This window comes from Kwoniella bestiolae, chromosome 8 (assembly GCF_000512585.2).
Source record: "Kwoniella bestiolae CBS 10118 chromosome 8, complete sequence".
In the NCBI taxonomy this organism is placed as follows: domain Eukaryota; kingdom Fungi; phylum Basidiomycota; class Tremellomycetes; order Tremellales; family Cryptococcaceae; genus Kwoniella; species Kwoniella bestiolae.
Genome location: NC_089248.1, coordinates 4,411 through 27,808, shown reverse-complemented (window position 1 = coordinate 27,808; position 23,398 = coordinate 4,411). Strand labels below are relative to the sequence as shown.

Genomic DNA, 23,398 nt, shown 5'->3' with positions numbered 1-23,398 from the left:
TACATCATCCATTGCTGTGTGAACTTTGGTGCCAATCGAACACGCTACATATCCAATCCTAGAACGGTCTCTTGTCATCTTACACGGATTCTCGTTACTGAGTCTAAGCCAAGTTGATCACGTCCCTAGTGACCACATCTTCCACATTGTTCTTCTTGCCCGATGGGTCCACACCCCCCTTGTTTGTTGGGCAGCCATCTCTTCGATGATGAAAAGTTGGGGAATAAGAGGACGAGGGAGCACGGAAAGTTGAGGTTCTTGGGACAGACTCGCATGAATGTGACATGTCGCTATACATGTATAGTGCTGCTGGGAATGCAGATATTAGATGACTGAGACAAGATGGGCGCGAAGACAAACTGAACTCGGCAATTCGGAACGCTAGAAGATTTCGTAGGATATGCCCAATCACCGCATATCTTCGATGACCTAGAGCGTCAGTAAGCTCTTGGTCGGCATCTCGGTACACATTGAATGATAGAGATAAACAGGTCACAATTATTCGCAATCCTACTCGTAGTATCTCATGCGTTCCGCAAGTGCGGCTTTTCGGCACGCTCAGAGCTGCTCTTCCCATTCAGATTCATATGTATATAAATGGGGCGTTGGAACTTTTGAGAATGGGTTCAGCTCGAGTATCATCAGCGCAAGAGCCGGTAGCTAACAACATGACCGAAATCCACTCCACCTTTCAACCGCCTTCCTCCGACGGTAAACCATTCGTACCCGAATGGCAAGCACCACCGGCTACCAAGGAAGTTCACGACTTTGCCAAACTCACCACAATCGACCTAAGCCTTCTGGACTCGTCAGATCCCTCCGTCGTCGCAGACCTGGTAGCAACCACGAAACAAGCCATCAAGGAAGATGGGTTTCTATACCTGGTGAATTATGGTGTAACAATCGAGCAGGTGAGCGAGCCGCTTCCGCTTTTTTTTTCCACTCTGAAATCCGAGCTGGACCAGACTAATGCGGATCGCCCTGTATAGCTTCATCGTCAGTTCGCCATTGCCCAGTATCTTCATCAAAATATCTCAGAGGAAGATAAGGAGCGACTTCTGTGGGACCCAGCCACTGGTCTATTTGCTGGATATAAGCCTGGTTTCGGCTGGAAGGTGGGTTTGTGATTCTGATTCCATGCTTCGATATAGTCGTTCGGATTGCTGACTCATGCGTCACGGCTTCCACTGCAGAGAGAAAAGGGAGCCGTTGATGGTATTGAGCATTTTAACTTCTATCATGAGCAATTCAGCGACGTCAACAATATCCCAACCTGCATCCACCCATTCAGGGACGAAATCATCGCCTTTTGCGTTTTTTTAACTCAGTCCGTCAACAGGCGACTTCTCAGATTGCTCTCAAAAGTCCTGGAGCTCGACGATGACTTCCTCTGGAACAAAGTTCAGTCTCAGAAAGGTCCTGTTGGGGAAGGATATTTCCGTCACGCACTGTTCCATCCGCTTCAAGAAGACACAAAGAAGCTTGGAGGAGGTTTGAGAATGAACGGACATCAGTGAGTGCAATACGTGGATATCTGTCAGGAGGACGCAAGTACTGATCGCATGGACCGCCCTTCAGCGATTACGGAACAACCACCCTGCTCTTCTCCGTACCTATCAGCTGTCTGCAGATCTACGGCAATGACGAAAAATGGAGATACGTGGGCTACAATCCTGGTTCATTGGTGGTCAATCTGGGGGAAACTCTTGAGAGTTAGTCACACATGCTCAATCTCAAAGGAACATAGCTCTATTATCGCGTTGTACTGACCCGACTATCTCGCAGTTATTTCTGGTGGTCACTTCAAAGCCACCAGACATCGTGTATATCAACCCCCTTCGGACCAAGCTCACGAGCAGAGACTATCCTTAGTTCTTTTTAACGCCGCCGAAGGAAGTCTCAGGGTATCTCCGGCCATGGGTAAGCGGTCTGTTCTAACCGAAGTATCTGCTACCTCATCTTACGTCTCTTCTTTCGCGCAGAATCACCGCTCCTGCAGAGGGAGGGCTGCATCAACGAGCAAGGTGTTTATAACGGTTTCAAAACAATCATGGACAACGGTATGCCTGTAAGTTGGTCTTCCTTGCTCATCACAACGTTGCTATGATGAAGCTGATCCGGGAACCTCTCATAGGTCCCCACGATGAGGGAGTGGAGGGAGATCCAGATAGCGACTTTGCCAGAACCAAACTTGAAGAAGGAAATGAACATTCTTGAAGTCAACGGCAAAGTCATGTATCAAAGAGATTTGTTCGGCATTCCTGTGGTCATCCCTGTCTAAGACATGTATACTACTTAGTCGTAACTGCTAGTGTCATGCAGTCGTGTTCTGACATAGCATCATGAGTTATATCTCCATTGGTCCCTAAACAATGGACCCATTTGACTGCCTAGTGCCTCACCAGGGCGCGACAGATTCACTGGTCCACAGCAAGCGCGGAGGCACTGTCGTTGGTCATGCACTGTGTCCAATGTAGTAAGTCTGCATAACATTCACATAAAGACTGGTTATCACGTATTTTCGGCAGGTTGAAGGAGTCTAATAGCTTGGAGCACCTGTTGTCTGCTTGCCCATTTGCCACCTGGACCTTCCACTTCCGACCAAGAACTGATAGCTTCGGAACCCGCCAGTAAAGCTGAAGCAATTATGACATCTGTTCTTTGCACGAGACCACTGGTTACCACGACCATACACAAGACTACATTGTTTGTCAGCGGTCTGTGCGATTGAAAAGCGTTCGCACTTACATGCGGGATATACAGTCATAGACCATACATCCAGGTAGAATGCACCCTCTTCGCTCGCAAGCCAAAAAAGCGAGTTGATGGCTCTTTCCACCAGACGATCAATGCTGCCGTGTGTAGGCCGGAAAGTTATATGAGCAGGTAGCCCGGAGATATTACGAGGAGAGAAGGGCCTGAGGAAAGTGTACTGGAGCGAAGCTGACGTCAGCAGGTTGTTTCTGGGGGATTCACGCACCTCCACGGCCACGAGAAAGAGCTGCAAGAGATGGTGCATGGCTGGAACCTCCAGCAAGGGGCTGTAATTCCACACAACAGGTATCTGAGCTTTCCACGCTTCCATATCATTTTGCAGGTTGTAGAACATCAGGTCTTGTGATCTCGCCAGGAGGACGATACTAGTCGAAAGAGAGTCTAGACAGTCGTTTAGTTCTATGTCGGACACTTGTCCCATCGCTTGGCTCACTCACAAGCCCGTCCCAAGATAATACTCAGTGATGTCAGCTCAGTGAGAAATCTGAATGATGGGGCAACTTTATGCAAGACTGGGATAGCCGTGACGTCGTCCAGGTCGGGAACATGGTCCGGCCACCAAAATGGCAATGGAGCATCGCAATAGTCCAGGTCAATCGTCAAAGGTTGACCATACTGTAAAGCAAGCCTATATGACATCTCAGCTTAGGCTTGATGATAACAGGGGGATCTGCTGTACCACCTGTCCGCAATAATGCAGCTTCCCCAAACTCTTCTCCTCCTGTGTACTTGCCCACAAGGTATCATGTTGTTAGAGACGCTTCGATGAAGGCCCTGGGCATTTGATAGTCATGAGATAGCTGTTCGATGGATCACAAAACGCTTCTTACCATATCGAGTGCGCCCCTTATTCCTGAACCCGTCCTTTGCCAGAGGAGACTCCTGTTCTCGGTTGGATCATCATCATGCAGTTCTAAGGATATGGACAGGGTGATCAGAAGTTGAACTGTCGACAACGATGTCTGCTTTGATGTCTGCGAAGTCGCATCGAGTTCTTCGCGAACAGCCTTGACAATGCTTTTCCGAATTGCCGTAGGTACTGATCGGGACATAGAAGCTAGACCATAGTGCACTAATCTCACAATCTTGGGTAACGGAGAGTGAGGAGTAGAGTCATTTTCCTTCATGGTGTAATATTGCCAGAAGATGTCGGACGGCTTGTCTCGGCCAACACTAATCGGTTGATTCGATCTTCAACATCAGATTATAGTAGGCCGACAAGTCAAAGCGTTGCTCACCACTCCGAAACGGTCACCACAGGGAATACCGGGAGAATCTTTGTGATACAGATCAAGAGCACTGTAGACAACTCGTTCAGCATCCCTTTCATCTGGCTCTTTGGGTATTCGCCTTACTCACAGTCATCCAGAATAGTCTCTTTACCTGCGATGAGACTTAGCTGCTCTGACAGACGATCCAATCTCACCAAGGCGCTGGCATTCTGGGCCTTCCATCCCCCATGTGCCAAATCATACCGACCATAGAGAACACCCTCAGATGCTTGCTCTCCGTTCGAGTTCAAGGCGTTTCGGAATATGTCATTGGCTTCGTCATAATTCCTGACCTCCTTTACAGAGTCTTTCCTATTCACGCTCCCCACCAAGTGGAAGATGCTTGTAGGGCCTACCAAAATGGGGGTGAGCATCGAGAAAAGCTGATGTAAATTACATACCAGCATAGCCCGGCTCTAAGCCTTGACTCTCCACTTGCTCTGCACTATGTCGAGCATGCAAAGCTACACCAATTCTGCGAGACTATCCCCACTTGCATTAGAAACGGTGGACGGCGTGAAAGGGATAAAGCTTACTCTTGGAGCAGGTGCGACACTTTCGCAGATCAGACCATACGTTTCACAGTGTATGCATGTGGACCTCTCTCCCCCATGTCGTTCGCATCTGAGGGTGAAGCATGATTTAGACCGGATCAAAACTACACTTGGCTGAGACAAAGCCCATCAGTAGAGCAACTCACCTGATTCGGTGAGAACGGCAGTAATCACATGCGCGGGACGTGCGCTTCCTCTTGGTACCGACAGCCTTCTCGTGAGGCCGGTCCTGGCTACTGTGACTCATAACAGTTCCAATCGTCGATTCTGCTGTGATGAAGCACCGAAAGTATTCAACCAATATCTAGGCATCTCGGGTCGTTCTTAATACGACCACATTCCTTATCTTTCCCATGGGCGTGCTTTTCGGAGAAGTGCGATATACCGTAATTTGAAATTGAGACAGGTATATTTACAGGCATCAACTGCTATCTGGACCTATGGTTCAGTGTGAAGCCGAGTTGCCGGTAGCTTGATCATCTATCTATTCTGCATTCCGTACTGAGTACTGAGCAGTCGATTTAGTTCACCGTACTTCTGTGCCGGAATGCCGAATAAACGTTGACCGACCACTGCGGTCCAGGTGCGATAAGCCTGCGTGCTGTAAGTCCTTATCTGCATACAACTGGAGATCCGATCTGCGCTTAGAGCTTTGTCAGTATAAGTAGTGCGGTATACCTCGCCTCCTGAGGGACTTGTGAAAGTCCATTCGACATCGGAGTTGGCAGAAGAGAACAAAGTTCAAGCGCAACCGCCAATATGTTTACCGAAGACAAGATCAATGCAATCGACTCCGAAAAGAACACGACTTTGACGAATGTTGCGGAAGTGTCTATCGATGATAGTATCCCCGAGGTCGACTCCGAAGGCGAGAGATCCGCCATAAGGAAAATCGACAGGAATCTAATCATTGTATTCGCTGTGAGCTCACTCACTCGAACATCGCCGTCGATGATCAGAACTGATATGCATTATCGAGTCTTAGGCACTGTATATGATGTCTTTTCTAGGTGGGTCTGTGGATGGACAGAAGGCATACCGAGTAAAGGAACTTCTGTACTGATAATGGAGAGGCTCGACGCGACAGATCGATCGAACATCGGGAATGCCAATTTGACTGGTTTCAGCACCGATCTTGGACTCATGGGTAATGAGTACGGTGCGGCCGTTTCTCTGGTATACGCTACTTATGTCATCTTCGAGCCTATATGTAAGCTTGAGCAGCCTATTCGTTCAATGTTAGACCGCTGACAAGCTTCTAGGGGCTGTATCGCTGAAGATCATTGGTCCAAGGAACGTCTGTGAGTGACATGCGTCCATTAAGTTAGGCAAAGGAGGGCTGATATCACCTCTGACACGTATAGTGACCGGAACTACCATATGTTGGTCAGCCTTGACTATTGGAACCGCTTTCGCCAAGAATTTCGGGCATCTTGCAGCCATCAGAGTTCTATTGGGCGCTCTAGAGGCTGGTGTGATTCCATGCATCAACGTATACCTCACCATGACTTATCAACGACACGAATACATGACTAGAATCACTATAGTATTCATCGCGTCAGCTCTTTCCGGAGCTTTCGGTAAGCGTATCTCTCGGGAGTCAGCGTACTCTTGCTAATCGTTGAGTCAGGTGGCCTGTTGGCTTATGGCCTGAGTCAACTTACTGCGGGTGGTCTTCACGGTTGGCAATGGATGTAAGCCAACTCCGCCAATCTCTGGATATGTGTGACTGACGGCAGATTGATGTAGGTATATTGTCGAAGGCTTGATCTCCTTCTGTCTTGCGCCTGTTGCTTGGTGGCAAATCCCCAACTCGATTGCGGAAGCTCGGTGGCTGAACGAAAGGGAGAAAGCCGCAATGAAAGTGCGGCTGGAGAGGAATAGGCATATCTATGATCCCGATGAGAAGTTCAGTCACAGAGCAATTTTGGCATCAGTCAAGGATCCAAGGGTATACGTACAGTGAGCTACCGACACTGGCCTTCCTCTGTAATGAGTGTCCTGATCAAAAACTTTCATCTTGCAGCGCTGTTACTCATTTCGGCATTGATTGCACTCTGTACTCCTTGAGTGAGTATACAACATCTCCTGTGGAAGTGGCCGTACGCATGTACACTAATTGGGAGCATCAGCTACGTTTATGCCCACCCTCGTCGCTGGTCTGGGCTTCACTTCCACGGTCACTGCTCAACTACTGACGGTTCCAGGTAAGCCCTCAGCCCTATCATACCTTCTAGATTTCACTGATCCTGTCTATAGTGTATATCATCGCCGGTTTATCATTCGCTATATGCGGCACCATGTCAGATAGGAAGAAGATCCGGTCGCCCTTCCTGGTCTTCGCTCTATCGATGTGTCTGATCGGTTATATCATTTTGGCCGTTGCACCTCAAGTCGGAGTGAGATATGCGGGGGTATTCATAGCCGCAATCGGTTTATACACAAGTACCGCTATACACAATATGTGGGTGGCGGATAACATGGCTGGTCACTACAAACGGGCTTTCAGTATAGGTTTCGTTTGTTTAGTCGGCAGTAAGTTATCGCTTCACTCTCTCCCTTGCTGACAGAGCGGTCGCACTTACAATCTGCTTTGGATGACAGACAGCTCCGGAGCGTGTATCGGATTCATATTTACCGCCCAAACCAAACCCCGTTATCTGCCGGGTCTTCACTTTGATATCGGAATGACTCTGATGGCAATGGTAGGGGTTATTCTGCAGGTGAGTCGTAGCATCGGTTGGTATTAGTGGGGACTGACACCGGGTCTTCCGGAATAGTCACTTTATTGCCGATATCTCAATAAGAAAAAGAGGGAAGCCATCGCTGCTGGAGCACCTAATGATCCCTCAATGGGCGACAAGAACCCTCATTACATATTCTTCCTCTAAACTCCCCTAGAAGCCCTTGTTCTGTACGATCCCACCTATGAAGACAGCGTATCTATTTAGATTTCTGTTTCAATCAAATAAGAGGTTGTGTTGCTGTAGGCAAGGCAACGAATGCGCCTGCCCAAATCTTGTAAACAACGGGACTGTCTTATGGGTCCGCTCGGGATCTAGGATGTTCGATGAACTGCCTGATGTGTGTTGGCTCGTCATAGCCAGATCATCGATTTTTGGGTTAAATGGTGCTCGATTACCTCGTGGGTATCGCTCAAATCTGCATGTATCGCAACAAGAGCTGTACCATTGGAAAGGTATGGACCGGCTCTATGTATACATGGGGCTTGATCCAAGATTCTATGGCTAGTTGTCGTGCATATCCATTTCATATGTCGATGGCTCCGGGAATGTTTCTAGCATAACGTATCTGCATGATGAGGGACCAGACGTAGACCTCTGTGTCGAGGAGGATGACCAGCCAGAAACTTAGGGTTAGGGGGTTTCGAAACCATTGGTTGCTGAACTGAGAGTTGCATTTATACGATGCTCCGAACAGAGGGAGGGTCGCAGCAGCGAGCACAAGTGACCATTCAGCGCCAAGGATGTTCACGAGGACACTACCGAATAGACAGACTGTGATCGGTTATTGTATAGCAGTGAGCCTGCATCAGGCCATTTCACTCACAGAGTGCCTCGAAACCGTTATAAAGGGCGAATGTAATGTTTGAGGTCGATGCGGTGGCCAGACCACCACCTCCGAGGCCGGAGATGGCATCTTTGGCATCCCACATTGCTGGTCCACAAAATGCTTGAATGAAAATGAAAATCATCTGCGTGAGTGAATGTTGATGTACACGCTTCCACAGCGGCGTATCGTTCTTGTACTGTAACATGTCCAGTCGGTGCTCGGAGTCGTATCCAGCGATAAGATTGTCATCATTGCCAGCGTGATTCTGAGGCGGGGGAGCTTGCATGGGGGCTTCCATGGTGGTGGGTGTGGATCGACAGGAGGTATCAAAACTCGAGGATGAACGGAACAGCAATCCGCTCACGACTGGCCTTGTATATAACCACGAGACGCACCGTATCAGTACGGAAGTCCTATCAGTACAGGAATCCAACACAACCAAGTTGAACCCCTCGAGGTGACACCGGAATCCGAGCCGATTGTCCAGTCTCATTTCAGTATTTCCTTCCGCCTTGTCGGACTGACTTAAGCGAGGATCATTATCGATATCAGAACATGCATAGAGAGGAGTTACGCTAGGGTACGCTAGGGTACGCTAGACTGGCTTCGCAGATGATGTCCCGGGACTGTCATACGGGGTATGCGTCATACCGCGCGGCCCATGTGGGCTCGCTTTGCGTTGTTAACATGGTCATCTCCGAAGTGTTCGCTTTTCCACGTTCTTCACCTTTGATGATGTTCACGCGCAGATCTTTCCGCCATGATTGCTTGAGTGTATAGATGAAATTATGGGTTGGAGTGCTCCTGTCGCACAATGCAAACATTCAAACCTGAGAGGATGGTTTGGAATCTTATACTGAGGTGTGCGGAATCATGTAGCAGAACATGGGCTCAACCATGAATCCCTACCGGAATCAATTTTTCGATTTTGAGAACATGCAACCCTCCACCGACAGATAAGTGGTATGAGGGTGGGAGGATGAATAGGGGAGGAAGGGAGAAGTCGTCCTTCTAGTCGTCCTTCTCAAGCTCGGAATCCGATGGTTCTCCCGGTTCATGTGCTTATTTCAACGACTCGGCTCTAATACAATCAGCTCACCATACCAGCAGTCCCTATGACTTCAGTCCAAGCACCTCGTAAGAAACGACGAGTATCAATCGTCACAGCATCGGCAAACACAGCACCCGACCAAACCATATCTGGTGATGAGACAAACACTGGTGACAGTGACCGCAAGATCAGGACATCAACGGCTTGTAGAGTGTGCAGGAAACGAAAAGTGAGATGTCAATCCGGAATGATGAGCAATGAGGGCGAGATAGGACCGTGTTCATATTGCGTTGGGATAGATCAACCAGGTGAATGTTCCTACGCCCCACCCAAAGATCGGGCAGCGTTCTCTAGAGAGTATGTTTCGAAGCTGGAAAAGAGGATGGCGTTGATGGAGAGGCAGCTGGACAAGATACAACCTCTACTTGACGCCTTTCAGAACGAGTCATTGCTCTTGAACCCATCAGTCCCTCTACCATCGCCATCGTCTAGACCTGGACCCATCACTCTGCTCAAACAAAACGCAACAGGCCATATTTCACCGTCCTTGCCCCAACGACCTAGCGTACAAACTGATCCGATGGGTGGTCAGGATAGCGACACAACGTCTGAAGGATCATCTACATCACCGCTTAGAGAACATCGACCAAGCTTGGCGGATGAAGAGTATGGATTGTCATTGTACGATGAGAATGGTAAACCTAGGTGGATTGGATCTCATAACACTTTTTCCATTCTCAATGCTGTCTCCCGCAACCATTCCACAACTACCTCGCGACCTACTACCACCCATGAGCCCCTTGCACATAAGCCTTTGCAGCAACAATGGGCTTTATACGCTGGTTCCTTGACCGAAATACCCAGACAACCCAAACCGACTTTCACATTACCTACTGAGAGTTTAACGTTCCCCAGCAAGGAGTACGCCCACCAACTATATGAAGCCTACTTCGAACACTTGTATCCCATCATGCCGATAATGTCTATAAGACGAGCTCGAGAGGGTTTGGACAAGGTATTTCAGGAGAAAGACAGTCTACATAGGATACCAAATGAGCAAGGTGACGCTGTGAGTACTGCATATCCGCTCGGGTGAGGGCCCACGCCAATCTTCGTCGCCCTTATCAAACAGTCTCTCGCCACTTGCTTTGCGATCTTAGCGGGGTTAGGGGGTTACACGCCCGTTACACGCCCGTTATCGGGAGGGGGGGGGGGGGGGGGGCACCTCGGACCGGACCTGGGGGGGACCGTCGGGGTGAAATTTTCATGCATGCATCTGAGAGGCCTATCTGGCAGAGCCGAGGGCGCCGATCCCGAATCTGAAGTCGAAATGGAGCTGGGTGGGATGTGGGATGCATGAAAAAAGATTTTCACCTTGACCGGTTGGACGGACCCCTTAACCCGGGATCAAATCTGGGTGGATGAAAATCCGTCAGATTACCGACCATGCAAGCATGTATGTGATAGGAGTTATGTCATCTGGTAGAGAAGGACTCGGTCAGCGCCAGGATAAAATAGTTCCATATGCATGGGAGTGATGTGTGATGAATGAGAATTTATTTTCACTCACCCGGTGGTCCGACCCCTTAACTTGACCCCTTAGGGGTCAATGACCAAGTCTGCTCCCGTTGACCTCCATCGACGCATTCAAGCAACCAAATGGATATCACCTGGTAGAGAGAGACTCGGTCAGCCAGGATAAAATAGTCTGCCATGCATGGGAGTGATGTGTGATGAGTGAGAATTTATTTCCACTCACTCGGTGGTCTGACCCCTTAGCCCGGGATCAAATCTGACCCCTTAGACCGGCAGCCTGAAAATCCTCCAGAGTGTCGACCAGGTATGTATGAGTGGGACAGAATGTATGCTACCTGGTAGGGAGCGACTCGGTCAGTCAGAATAAAATAGTCTCACATGCATGGGAGTGATGTGTGATGAGTGAGAATTTATTTTCACTCACCCGGTGGTCCGACCCCTTAACTTGACCCCTTAGGGGTCGATGACCAAGTCTGCTCCCGTTGACCTCCATCGACGCATTCAAGCAACCAAATGGATATCACCTGGTAGAGAGAGACTCGGTCAGGCAGGATAAAATAGTCTGCCATGCATGGGAGTGATGTGTGATGAGTGAGAATTTATTTCCACTCACTCGGTGGTCTGACCCCTTAGCCCGGGATCAAATCTGACCCCTTAGACCGGCAGCCTGAAAATCCTCCAGAGTGTCGACCAGGTATGTATGAGTGGGACAGAATGTATGCTACCTGGTAGGGAGCGACTCGGTCAGTCAGAATAAAATAGTCTCACATGCATGGGAGTGATGTGTGATGAGTGAGAATTTATTTTCACTCACCCGGTGGTCCGACCCTTAACTTGACCCCCTTAGGGGTCGATGACTAAGTCTGCTCCCGTTGACCTCCATCGACGCATTCAAGCAACCAAATGGATATCACCTGGTAGAGAGAGACTCGGTCAGGCAGGATAAAATAGTCTGCCATGCATGGGAGTGATGTGTGATGAGTGAGAATTTATTTCCACTCACTCGGTGGTCTGACCCCTTAGCCCGGGATCAAATCTGACCCCTTAGACCGGCAGCCTGAAAATCCTCCAGAGTGTCGACCAGGTATGTATGAGTGGGACAGAATGTATGCTACCTGGTAGGGAGAGACTCGGTCAGTCAGAATAAAATAGTCTCACATGCATGGGAGTGATGTGTGATGAGTGAGAATTTATTTTCACTCACTCGGACCTCTGACCCCTTAGCCTGACCCCTTAGCCGGTGGTGACCCAGTAGCCTCCCGATGACCTCCACGCATGCATTCAAGCAACCAAACCTATATCATCTGGTAGAGGGAAAGCTACTCTGTCAGCATAAAATCCTTGTACATGCGTAGGACTTGAGATGTATGCATGGAAATTAATTTTCACCCACTCGGTACACTGGTGGGGTGGGTGACGGGATCAAATTTCAGCATGGGCTGTACCGGTCAGCACCCGATCATCTCACAGTCAGCGTTCACCGTACAGTCTGTAACACAGTGTCGCAGGGGATCGCAGAGCTTGCACATCTGGGAGGTCACCTGCGACAGGATGCGACAGTCTATGGTGAGAGCTGCGACAGTGTGCGCTGGAGGGGGAGGGATGGGCGACAGTGTGCGCCAGGTGGTGGAGAGGGATGCGACAGAATGCGACACTCACCTTACTCAGTCCCCTTCCAGCTCCAAATCTGGGACGTCTATCAACCCAGCGGTGACCAGCTCTGCTATCCACCTCAGAATCCCCTCCCGAGCCAGCCTGTGGTTACAACCAGGAGCCGCACACCTGATCCTGAATGGTGAAGGGTTGTTCCGCTGGTAGTGGTGACGATGTCCATCGGGTTCCTTCTTGCAGGGAAGCATACCATTGGCCATGGAGTTCCGAGCCAGATCATAGACCCTGCTGATCTGTTGATCAGAGTGATACTTGGCTGAGAGAGCAGGGAAGCAGGTAGGATCCACCTCTGGAGTTCCGGTCCACCAGGCTGTTTGGGACATAGACTTGCTGGGTTTGCGGAAGCCTGCATTCCATCCCAGACCATTGAGGATGTCGGTGAGAGCTTGAATCTGAGCTTTGCTTGGCTTGTCACCATCCCGACCGCTGAAGATCCGGTTGGTCTCGGCCTGATCATACACCCAGTGGGCATTCTGCAGGAAGGCCTCCCTGCTGACCAGCTTGGCATCCAGCGGGTGACGGAAGTGGGGTCCATCACCCCGGCCCAGCCAGTAGGAAGGATCAAAGAATCGGGTGGCACCCACTATCCTTGTAGCCTCCTTCAGGCTGGGTGCTCTGACGGTGACCTCTATCCTGAACCCACCCAATCCCTTGTCATCCTTGCTTGTCAGACTGTGGATCATCCTCAAAGCCGAGTTGACCTGGTACCGTATGCCCCGGAGTGTCTTGGGGATACCCCCTTGGAGATGACTGTTGAATGACTTGATCACATGGACGATCCTCGGGTAGATCTTCACAGAGAACTGACGACGGTTGTCATCCATGGCTTGCAGGTTGACGGTCCCAAAGTCAAGCGAGCCTGGCACCATCATGGGATAATGACGGACGCCATGGTGGACACCGGTGGCCGAGTGGAACAACCAGATGTAGTCAGACCCAAAGCTGGTACCTATGTCCCACTCGTTGTGCTCTGCCCACTTGTGATCCACTTGGGCAGGCTCGGTGGTGAGGAACCTATTCAGGATGGGCATCTTCTGACCGTAGGCTTTGAGTCGGATGGCATCACAACCAGCCGAGATGAGACAGTGGACAAAGACGGAGGTGGGGACATGGACATTGCCGAGGGTAGCTTGGTGAACCATCCGACCGGGCTGGGCCACTTGATACCTGTTGAGTTCTTCAAAGAACCCATCCTTGTACTGAGTTCCCACCCAGAGCTGATGGGTAGCTTCGGCCAGGAGGAGGTATCGGTCAAAGGCAGGACCTCGGTGGTAGGTGGTGTGGAGCTTCCTGGTGGGAGCCCTGCTGATGAGTTGGACATCGGCCAGGGAACTCTCAAACCTGCAAAGGTACTCCTCGGGTGACAGTACCAGCTCCCATCTATCCACATCCATAGGCTTCCTCCTCAGCTGAGCCATCCTGCCCTCCACCACATCGGGAAGCATCTGAAATCCTTCCATGAACGGGAGATCTCTGATATCAAACTGTGGTTCGGGTGGTGGTGCAGGAGGTGGTGACCACCCACCAGATGGGACGGTGTCGGAAGTGATGGACCGGAGGGGAGGAGACTGTGAGAGAGGTGGTGATTGCCGAGGGGGAGAAAGCTGAGGTTGGGACGGAGGAGGTGATGGTCGAGGGGGAGACAGAGTAAGGGCTGGAGTGAAGGGGTTTGGAGTCCATCAGGAGCAGGTGGTGGTGGTGACGGAAGGAAAGGTGCGGGAGACTGAATGGGAGACTGGATGATAGGGGGGTGGACGACATTGAGGAAGGGGATAATACCATTCTTGGCCCCACCGTCTCGTCCTCATCATCTTCAGAGTCCGATCTATTGTTTGACCAGGAAGAACCATTGTCAGATAGTGCTATCATTTCTATCTCTTCCGGCTCCTCCTCCCCCTCCAGCTGATCCACCTCCATATCATCATCTGTAAAAGGTTCATAGACATAAGACACCGGAGCTATCAGCCTTGAGGAGGAACGGATGGGAGAGGGGGAGTTGAGCTGTAACCCAGTGACGGGCAAGCTGCTGGGCAAGCTGCTGGGTGATAAGGATTGAGCCGCATCTCTTGATGGAGTCGCTGGTGTTGAAGGAGTTCGAAGAGGTGGTGTGGTCAATGGAGAGCTGAGGGGTGAGGTCAAGGGGAGTACAATGGTGAAGGTCGGATAAGAGAGGAGGATGCTGGAGGAGGTGTCAAGGGAGAACTTGACAGTGGTCTGGCACGGGATGAGGATGGACCAGGTGAGCTCAAGGGAGAACTGATAGATGAGTGACGGAGGAGAGATGCTATTGAGGGAGCCGGTGTTAGAGATGAGCTGGGTGACCGCTTGGGACGATGGATGGGTGAATAATCGGGACAGTGGAACCGAGTCTTGTGCTTGCAAAGTCCTGCTTGATTGAGCACCACTCGACCACAGGTGCAGATGATTACCTCAGTGTTGGAGATCTCACCTGCGGTGAACTTGTGACCCTTGTGCTTCTTCTTGATATGATCCAACAAGTCCGCATAGTCTTTCTCACATAGGTTGCACTTTCCTGAGCGGTCGGCGTGGTTTTCACTGGGCATGGTGGTGGAAGAGCAATGGTATCACAATATGAGAATACGATATGACCGTTCAGTAGGTACTCTCAGGAAAGTTTAACATCCTCAATGACGGCATCAAGATCACCTTCCATGTCTTGTGTGTCTCTCGTTGATGTACTGCACTTGTGTACAACCAATTGATTTTTACTCCCTGGCCCATGCATACTATCTTCTTATACTCGACCTCAGCTATCATATGAGCTATCAACTGAAGCTCTGTCACCTCTGTGAGTCTACCAATCAGCCATCCCTTCCGACTCTCCTCCCCACCATAGTCCAGTCACCTCTGATGCCCTATATAAATTCCAGCTGGTTTTTACTCCTTGGCCCATGCATACCAGTGGATCATACTTCATCCCAGCTATCATATGAGCTAACAACTGATCCTCCATCACCTCTGGTTCCTCCCCTTCCGATGTCCCTGTCCACTGATGAGGTTCCCAACAAATCCCTTCCACCGACCTATATCTTTCACCTCGTCATCACAACTCCCCTGCGACAGATTGCGACCCATCCCTCTGCGACAGGATGCGACTGCATGTATGCTAGCTGCGACAGGTTGCGACAAAGCCTGGTGGGACTTGCGATAGGTTGCGCCAGAAGATGGATGGGTTGCGATCCATTGCGACTTGCTATGGTGAGCACTCTAGATTCCTGCGATCATCTGCGCCATATCTCTATGCATACCTATCCTACTTGGTCATCACCTCGAGCTCCTCTCCCTCCTGTTCTGCATCACCAGCCAACACCCCTTGAACCTCTCGGCTGGCCATCTCATGCTCTTGAGTCCATGCTAGAAACCAAGTCTGTAGTTGATCCTTGCCAGCTTGACCAGCTTGTAAAGTGTCGGCCAGCATGTTGGCAGGAACTCTGCTGAACAGTGTCATCATTGCAGCTGGCACCTTGGCTCGATGAGCAGCCAGCATCCGAGTCTTGACTGGTCGACCATGTCCTGCTGAGGTGTCGGCATGTCTCCTGAGAGGTGCACTGCTCTCAATCCTCAGCATGGTCTGAGTGTCAAAGAAGCTGGCCCATCCTATCGACGGCTCTGCCTTGTCCAGCAATAGCTCTTGAGACCGATAGCCAGGTGAGAACCGAGGGATGACCTCCCACTTGACCTTTTCCGGAGGTGGATGAGGGAAGTTGTCGATGACTGTGTAGTAGTACCTGCCGGACTTGCCCTTGATGTGTCTGACACAGTGAAGAGGGAGGGACATACGCAGAGTTGGAGTTCGGGCTTGTCTGTTGACCCGGGTTGGGGAGATGGGAATAGGTTTGACCTGGCCTCGGTCAATCATTGCTTGAGCCAGTTCGATTGGGACATAAGTGTTGCCAGTTGGTCCTGTCTTGCGGTAGACTCGGGTGATCTTCTTCCTGTACTGTGTCGGACCCATCGGATGATGAAACCCATTACCCATCCTACCTGCCCGTTCCGCTGTGAGTATGACATTATTGGTGTAAGCTGTGGAGCTGAAGATTGACTTGAACAGTCGTTCCACATAGCGGGTGTCATCTGGATTGAAGACTATGTTGGTGGGTGTGAGGGGATGGATGGCGGCATAGAAGAGGAGCTCGTTGATCATACAACCACCGAACCCATTGAATAGATCCTGGCTACATATCACTGTCAGCAGCTGGCATACTGACCCAAGTCCCAAGTCCGATGACTTACTTTGAATAGATATAATGGGCAATAGGAGAAAAGTTCCGTTTGATATAACCTCGGGAGGGAATGGATCGTACCAGTTGCTCAAACGGCTCGGACTCCTTGACAGGACAAGGACCTCTACCTTGTGTCCTACAAGTCTCAAAGAGTTCACCATCCTTGAGTTGAACAAAAGCCAGTCGGCACAGCTTGTTCCTATCGATGACTGCAATTGAGTTGTGATCACCGAGAGCTCGGAAGATGAGTGGTGTGAAAGGTGGGAGTCCTGCCTCTCGACAGACATCGGCCATCTTGAGTTGCTGTGGTGACAGGGTGACCGCATGACCATGAAGAGCAAAGTGACAGATGAGAACCCGGGTGGGACTGATCCGGATGACCAGCTCTTTACCATAGGAAGAGATGTCTGACTTGGTCAGAGCCACTTGAATCGGAGTACCCATCGCAGCTTCGGCATCGGCTTTGTTGATGATCGCATCTTTACCACAGTGCTTCGGATAGGTGACGATCGTAAAGTGTTGAGGTGTATCGGTGAGAGATGCCTTGAGGAGAGCGGCAAATGCTTTGATCTCGAATAGCTCCGGCATGGTGGATGAGAATATAGCAAATATATTGTTGAGTTGAGAACAGAGACACGATCACGGGCATCAGCTGGGATATATATATCTATCAGTTGACATTGAGTATCCATGACTTTGCGTGCATGCAACCACCTTGATATCCAATTTCAAGACCAAACGACCAATCCTGATCCAAAGTTGGTCATGGCCCATATCACTCCGACATATCTCTGACATGGTGCGACACATCCTCAACAGATATATCTCATCGTATACCAATCATGGGGGGACAGCCAGCGCAGCCCATCGCAATTGCCTTGACGGAGAATCGCAATCTGTCGCAATGTCTACATACCCAGCGCAACTTATCGCAACGCAACTCAACTCAGCGCGCAACTGGTCGCATATTATATCACGGAGAATCGCAACCTGTCGCACCACCTTCATTTGTGGCGCAGATGGTCGCACCATAGTACAGCGCAACTCATCGCATATGATGGGTCGTAGAATCGCAACCTGTCGCACCAGCACCACTACCCAGCGCAACCCATCGCATGTTGACTTGACGGAGAATCGCAGCCTGTCGCATTGCCTATCCTTAAGCTGGTCACACCTTACCCTACAGCGCGACTAGTCGCAACTTGTATGGAGAATAATGGGCGCAAACTATCGCAAAGTTGTATGAATCCCCTCTGTCAAGAGCGCAATAATCTTGAAGGCCCCATACGAATCAAGCCAGTTTTGTATGGAGTGACTCTGACGAGAGCGCAGAGAAATGCAGCACTGTGCGTAGCATCCCTCTGTGAGTCATCCGATTGACACTCAGATTTTGGGGAAAAAAAATCACCTGAAAAATGAAATCAAAAAATAGCTGGTCATGGCCCAAAAAATTTTTCAAAAAGCGGCTGGTCAAAAAGTTTTTCAAAAAGCGGCTGGTCAGAAAATTATTTCAAAAAGATGGCTTGCAAAAGATGGCTTGCAAAAAGTGGCTTGCAAAAGATGGCTTGCAAAAGATGGCTTGCAAAAAGTGGCTTGCAAAAGATGGCTTGCAAAAGTGGCTTGCAAAGATGGCTTAAAAGAGATGGCTTGCAAAAGATGGCTTGCAGCTTACTAAGCAAGTGAAAAAAAATTCACTTTGCAACATATATAAACAACACCTATTCCCACTTTTTCTTTTTTTTCCCCCAACTATCTCTTTTACTTTATACTTTTACATCACCACCATACAATCAACATGTCTTCCTCATCAACTGATCTTCCACCAGATTACCTCACTGATGCCAACTCAACTGCACCACCACCAGACTATCAACCTTCACCAGCCTGGTCCCAAACCAAGATTGACAGACATAGAAGACACAATGAAACTCTGGAGGAAGGGGTAGTCCAAGCTATTGGCTGTGCCAAGTGTATCAAGGATGGACTTCTCTGTGTAGCTAAGCCTACTGGTAGATGTGCTCCCTGTCATCTAGCTGGTAAGCCTTGTGTCAGGTCTGAACAACCACACACTACCAACCAAGCCCTTAGAGCTAAGATGTTGGAGATGAGAAGACAAGCTAGAAGACTTGAGGAGCTTATAAGAAGTCTTAACAGGACTCTGACTGTCTATGAGATTGGCAATGATCAAACAGCCAGAAGGATCCAAGAAATTGATGAAGTAATCCAAAGAATCACTGGCTAAACATCAATTTGATCAGAGGAGGGAAGAGAGAGGGGAGGGGGAGGGTTAGGAGGAGGTGGAGGGTTAGGGTTAGGAGGAGGTGGAGGGTTAGGGTTAGGAGGAGGAGGGGGTTAGGGGGTTAGGGGTTAGGGGGTTAGGGGGTTACACGCCCGTTATCGGGAGGGGGGGGGGGGGGGGGCACCTCGGACCGGACCTGGGGGGGACCGTCGGGGTGAAATTTTCATGCATGCATCTGAGAGGCCTATCTGGCAGAGCCGAGGGCGCCGATCCCGAATCTGAAGTCGAAATGGAGCTGGGTGGGATGTGGGATGCATGAAAAAAGATTTTCACCTTGACCGGTTGGACGGACCCCTTAACCCGGGATCAAATCTGGGTGGATGAAAATCCGTCAGATTACCGACCATGCAAGCATGTATGTGATAGGAGTTATGTCATCTGGTAGAGAAGGACTCGGTCAGCGCCAGGATAAAATAGTTCCATATGCATGGGAGTGATGTGTGATGAATGAGAATTTATTTTCACTCACCCGGTGGTCCGACCCTTAACTTGACCCCTTAGGGGTCAATGACCAAGTCTGCTCCCGTTGACCTCCATCGACGCATTCAAGCAACCAAATGGATATCACCTGGTAGAGAGAGACTCGGTCAGGCAGGATAAAATAGTCTGCCATGCATGGGAGTGATGTGTGATGAGTGAGAATTTATTTCCACTCACTCGGTGGTCTGACCCCTTAGCCCGGGATCAAATCTGACCCCTTAGACCGGCAGCCTGAAAATCCTCCAGAGTGTCGACCAGGTATGTATGAGTGGGACAGAATGTATGCTACCTGGTAGGGAGCGACTCGGTCAGTCAGAATAAAATAGTCTCACATGCATGGGAGTGATGTGTGATGAGTGAGAATTTATTTTCACTCACCCGGTGGTCCGACCCCTTAACTTGACCCCTTAGGGGTCGATGACCAAGTCTGCTCCCGTTGACCTCCATCGACGCATTCAAGCAACCAAATGGATATCACCTGGTAGAGAGAGACTCGGTCAGGCAGGATAAAATAGTCTGCCATGCATGGGAGTGATGTGTGATGAGTGAGAATTTATTTCCACTCACTCGGTGGTCTGACCCCTTAGCCCGGGATCAAATCTGACCCCTTAGACCGGCAGCCTGAAAATCCTCCAGAGTGTCGACCAGGTATGTATGAGTGGGACAGAATGTATGCTACCTGGTAGGGAGCGACTCGGTCAGTCAGAATAAAATAGTCTCACATGCATGGGAGTGATGTGTGATGAGTGAGAATTTATTTTCACTCACCCGGTGGTCCGACCCTTAACTTGACCCCTTAGGGGTCGATGACTAAGTCTGCTCCCGTTGACCTCCATCGACGCATTCAAGCAACCAAATGGATATCACCTGGTAGAGAGAGACTCGGTCAGGCAGGATAAAATAGTCTGCCATGCATGGGAGTGATGTGTGATGAGTGAGAATTTATTTCCACTCACTCGGTGGTCTGACCCCTTAGCCCGGGATCAAATCTGACCCCTTAGACCGGCAGCCTGAAAATCCTCCAGAGTGTCGACCAGGTATGTATGAGTGGGACAGAATGTATGCTACCTGGTAGGGAGAGACTCGGTCAGTCAGAATAAAATAGTCTCACATGCATGGGAGTGATGTGTGATGAGTGAGAATTTATTTTCACTCACTCGGACCTCTGACCCCTTAGCCTGACCCCTTAGCCGGTGGTGACCCAGTAGCCTCCCGATGACCTCCACGCATGCATTCAAGCAACCAAACCTATATCATCTGGTAGAGGGAAAGCTACTCTGTCAGCATAAAATCCTTGTACATGCGTAGGACTTGAGATGTATGCATGGAAATTAATTTTCACCCACTCGGTACACTGGTGGGGTGGGTGACGGGATCAAATTTCAGCATGGGCTGTACCGGTCAGCACCCGATCATCTCACAGTCAGCGTTCACCGTACAGTCTGTAACACAGTGTCGCAGGGGATCGCAGAGCTTGCACATCTGGGAGGTCACCTGCGACAGGATGCGACAGTCTATGGTGAGAGCTGCGACAGTGTGCGCTGGAGGGGGGAGGGATGGGCGACAGTGTGCGCCAGGTGGTGGAGAGGGATGCAACAGAATGCGACACTCACCTTACTCAGTCCCCTTCCAGCTCCAAATCTGGGACGTCTATCAACCCAGCGGTGACCAGCTCTGCTATCCACCTCAGAATCCCCTCCCGAGCCAGCCTGTGGTTACAACCAGGAGCCGCACACCTGATCCTGAATGGTGAAGGGTTGTTCCGCTGGTAGTGGTGACGATGTCCATCGGGTTCCTTCTTGCAGGGAAGCATACCATTGGCCATGGAGTTCCGAGCCAGATCATAGACCCTGCTGATCTGTTGATCAGAGTGATACTTGGCTGAGAGAGCAGGGAAGCAGGTAGGATCCACCTCTGGAGTTCCGGTCCACCAGGCTGTTTGGGACATAGACTTGCTGGGTTTGCGGAAGCCTGCATTCCATCCCAGACCATTGAGGATGTCGGTGAGAGCTTGAATCTGAGCTTTGCTTGGCTTGTCACCATCCCGACCGCTGAAGATCCGGTTGGTCTCGGCCTGATCATACACCCAGTGGGCATTCTGCAGGAAGGCCTCCCTGCTGACCAGCTTGGCATCCAGCGGGTGACGGAAGTGGGGTCCATCACCCCGGCCCAGCCAGTAGGAAGGATCAAAGAATCGGGTGGCACCCACTATCCTTGTAGCCTCCTTCAGGCTGGGTGCTCTGACGGTGACCTCTATCCTGAACCCACCCAATCCCTTGTCATCCTTGCTTGTCAGACTGTGGATCATCCTCAAAGCCGAGTTGACCTGGTACCGTATGCCCCGGAGTGTCTTGGGGATACCCCTTGGAGATGACTGTTGAATGACTTGATCACATGGACGATCCTCGGGTAGATCTTCACAGAGAACTGACGACGGTTGTCATCCATGGCTTGCAGGTTGACGGTCCCAAAGTCAAGCGAGCCTGGCACCATCATGGGATAATGACGGACGCCATGGTGGACACCGGTGGCCGAGTGGAACAACCAGATGTAGTCAGACCCAAAGCTGGTACCTATGTCCCACTCGTTGTGCTCTGCCCACTTGTGATCCACTTGGGCAGGCTCGGTGGTGAGGAACCTATTCAGGATGGGCATCTTCTGACCGTAGGCTTTGAGTCGGATGGCATCACAACCAGCCGAGATGAGACAGTGGACAAAGACGGAGGTGGGGACATGGACATTGCCGAGGGTAGCTTGGTGAACCATCCGACCGGGCTGGGCCACTTGATACCTGTTGAGTTCTTCAAAGAACCCATCCTTGTACTGAGTTCCCACCCAGAGCTGATGGGTAGCTTCGGCCAGGAGGAGGTATCGGTCAAAGGCAGGACCTCGGTGGTAGGTGGTGTGGAGCTTCCTGGTGGGAGCCCTGCTGATGAGTTGGACATCGGCCAGGGAACTCTCAAACCTGCAAAGGTACTCCTCGGGTGACAGTACCAGCTCCCATCTATCCACATCCATAGGCTTCCTCCTCAGCTGAGCCATCCTGCCCTCCACCACATCGGGAAGCATCTGAAATCCTTCCATGAACGGGAGATCTCTGATATCAAACTGTGGTTCGGGTGGTGGTGCAGGAGGTGGTGACCACCCACCAGATGGGACGGTGTCGGAAGTGATGGACCGGAGGGGAGGAGACTGTGAGAGAGGTGGTGATTGCCGAGGGGAGAAAGCTGAGGTTGGGACGGAGGAGGTGATGGTCGAGGGGAGACAGAGTAAGGGCTGGAGTGAAGGGGTTTGGAGTCCATCAGGAGCAGGTGGTGGTGGTGACGGAAGGAAAGGTGCGGGAGACTGAATGGGAGACTGGATGATAGGGGTGGACGACATTGAGGAAGGGGATAATACCATTCTTGGCCCCACCGTCTCGTCCTCATCATCTTCAGAGTCCGATCTATTGTTTGACCAGGAAGAACCATTGTCAGATAGTGCTATCATTTCTATCTCTTCCGGCTCCTCCTCCCCCTCCAGCTGATCCACCTCCATATCATCATCTGTAAAAGGTTCATAGACATAAGACACCGGAGCTATCAGCCTTGAGGAGGAACGGATGGGAGAGGGGAGTTGAGCTGTAACCCAGTGACGGGCAAGCTGCTGGGCAAGCTGCTGGGTGATAAGGATTGAGCCGCATCTCTTGATGGAGTCGCTGGTGTTGAAGGAGTTCGAAGAGGTGGTGTGGTCAATGGAGAGCTGAGGGGTGAGGTCAAGGGGAGTACAATGGTGAAGGTCGGATAAGAGAGGAGGATGCTGGAGGAGGTGTCAAGGAGAACTTGACAGTGGTCTGGCACGGGATGAGGATGGACCAGGTGAGCTCAAGGGAGAACTGATAGATGAGTGACGGAGGAGAGATGCTATTGAGGGAGCCGGTGTTAGAGATGAGCTGGGTGACCGCT

At 50.6% G+C, this 23,398-nt stretch overlaps 5 protein-coding genes across 5 annotated transcripts; 3 read left to right on the top strand and 2 right to left on the bottom strand.

Annotated features, from left to right (window-relative positions):
- Positions 1 to 668: 668 nt before the first annotated feature.
- I302_108580 (uncharacterized protein) lies at positions 669 to 2,281 on the top strand (the record flags this gene model as incomplete). The annotated part of the gene is made up of 7 exons (XM_019194311.1): positions 669 to 911; positions 990 to 1,115; positions 1,194 to 1,513; positions 1,579 to 1,712; positions 1,786 to 1,920; positions 1,983 to 2,068; positions 2,135 to 2,281. 7 exons carry the CDS (start codon positions 669 to 671, stop codon positions 2,279 to 2,281), a joined length of 1,191 nt encoding a protein of 396 aa, XP_019043147.1.
- A 230-nt stretch (positions 2,282 to 2,511) lies between these two features.
- I302_108579 (uncharacterized protein) lies at positions 2,512 to 4,912 on the bottom strand (the record flags this gene model as incomplete). Its single annotated transcript, XM_065870700.1, has 12 exons — positions 2,512 to 2,699; positions 2,749 to 2,932; positions 2,981 to 3,156; positions 3,213 to 3,403; positions 3,455 to 3,549; positions 3,606 to 3,948; positions 4,014 to 4,074; positions 4,135 to 4,398; positions 4,448 to 4,529; positions 4,583 to 4,670; positions 4,747 to 4,836; positions 4,899 to 4,912. The coding sequence occupies 12 exons, from the start codon at positions 4,910 to 4,912 to the stop codon at positions 2,512 to 2,514; spliced, it is 1,776 nt and encodes a 591-aa protein (XP_065726772.1).
- Positions 4,913 to 5,359: 447 nt separating this feature from the next.
- Positions 5,360 to 7,491, top strand: I302_108578 (uncharacterized protein; the record flags this gene model as incomplete). The annotated part of the gene is made up of 12 exons (XM_019194309.1): positions 5,360 to 5,521; positions 5,586 to 5,610; positions 5,688 to 5,810; positions 5,863 to 5,901; positions 5,965 to 6,180; positions 6,231 to 6,294; positions 6,350 to 6,562; positions 6,627 to 6,670; positions 6,733 to 6,807; positions 6,860 to 7,135; positions 7,205 to 7,323; positions 7,381 to 7,491. The coding sequence occupies 12 exons, from the start codon at positions 5,360 to 5,362 to the stop codon at positions 7,489 to 7,491; spliced, it is 1,467 nt and encodes a 488-aa protein (XP_019043145.1).
- A 379-nt stretch (positions 7,492 to 7,870) lies between these two features.
- Positions 7,871 to 8,471, bottom strand: I302_108577 (uncharacterized protein; the record flags this gene model as incomplete). The annotated part of the gene is made up of 2 exons (XM_019194308.1): positions 7,871 to 8,118; positions 8,171 to 8,471. 2 exons carry the CDS (start codon positions 8,469 to 8,471, stop codon positions 7,871 to 7,873), a joined length of 549 nt encoding a protein of 182 aa, XP_019043144.1.
- Positions 8,472 to 9,288: 817 nt separating this feature from the next.
- On the top strand, positions 9,289 to 10,320 carry I302_108576 (uncharacterized protein; the record flags this gene model as incomplete). The annotated part of the gene is made up of 1 exon (XM_019194307.2): positions 9,289 to 10,320. One exon carries the CDS (start codon positions 9,289 to 9,291, stop codon positions 10,318 to 10,320), a length of 1,032 nt encoding a protein of 343 aa, XP_019043143.2.
- Between the last annotated feature and the right edge of the window lie 13,078 nt (positions 10,321 to 23,398).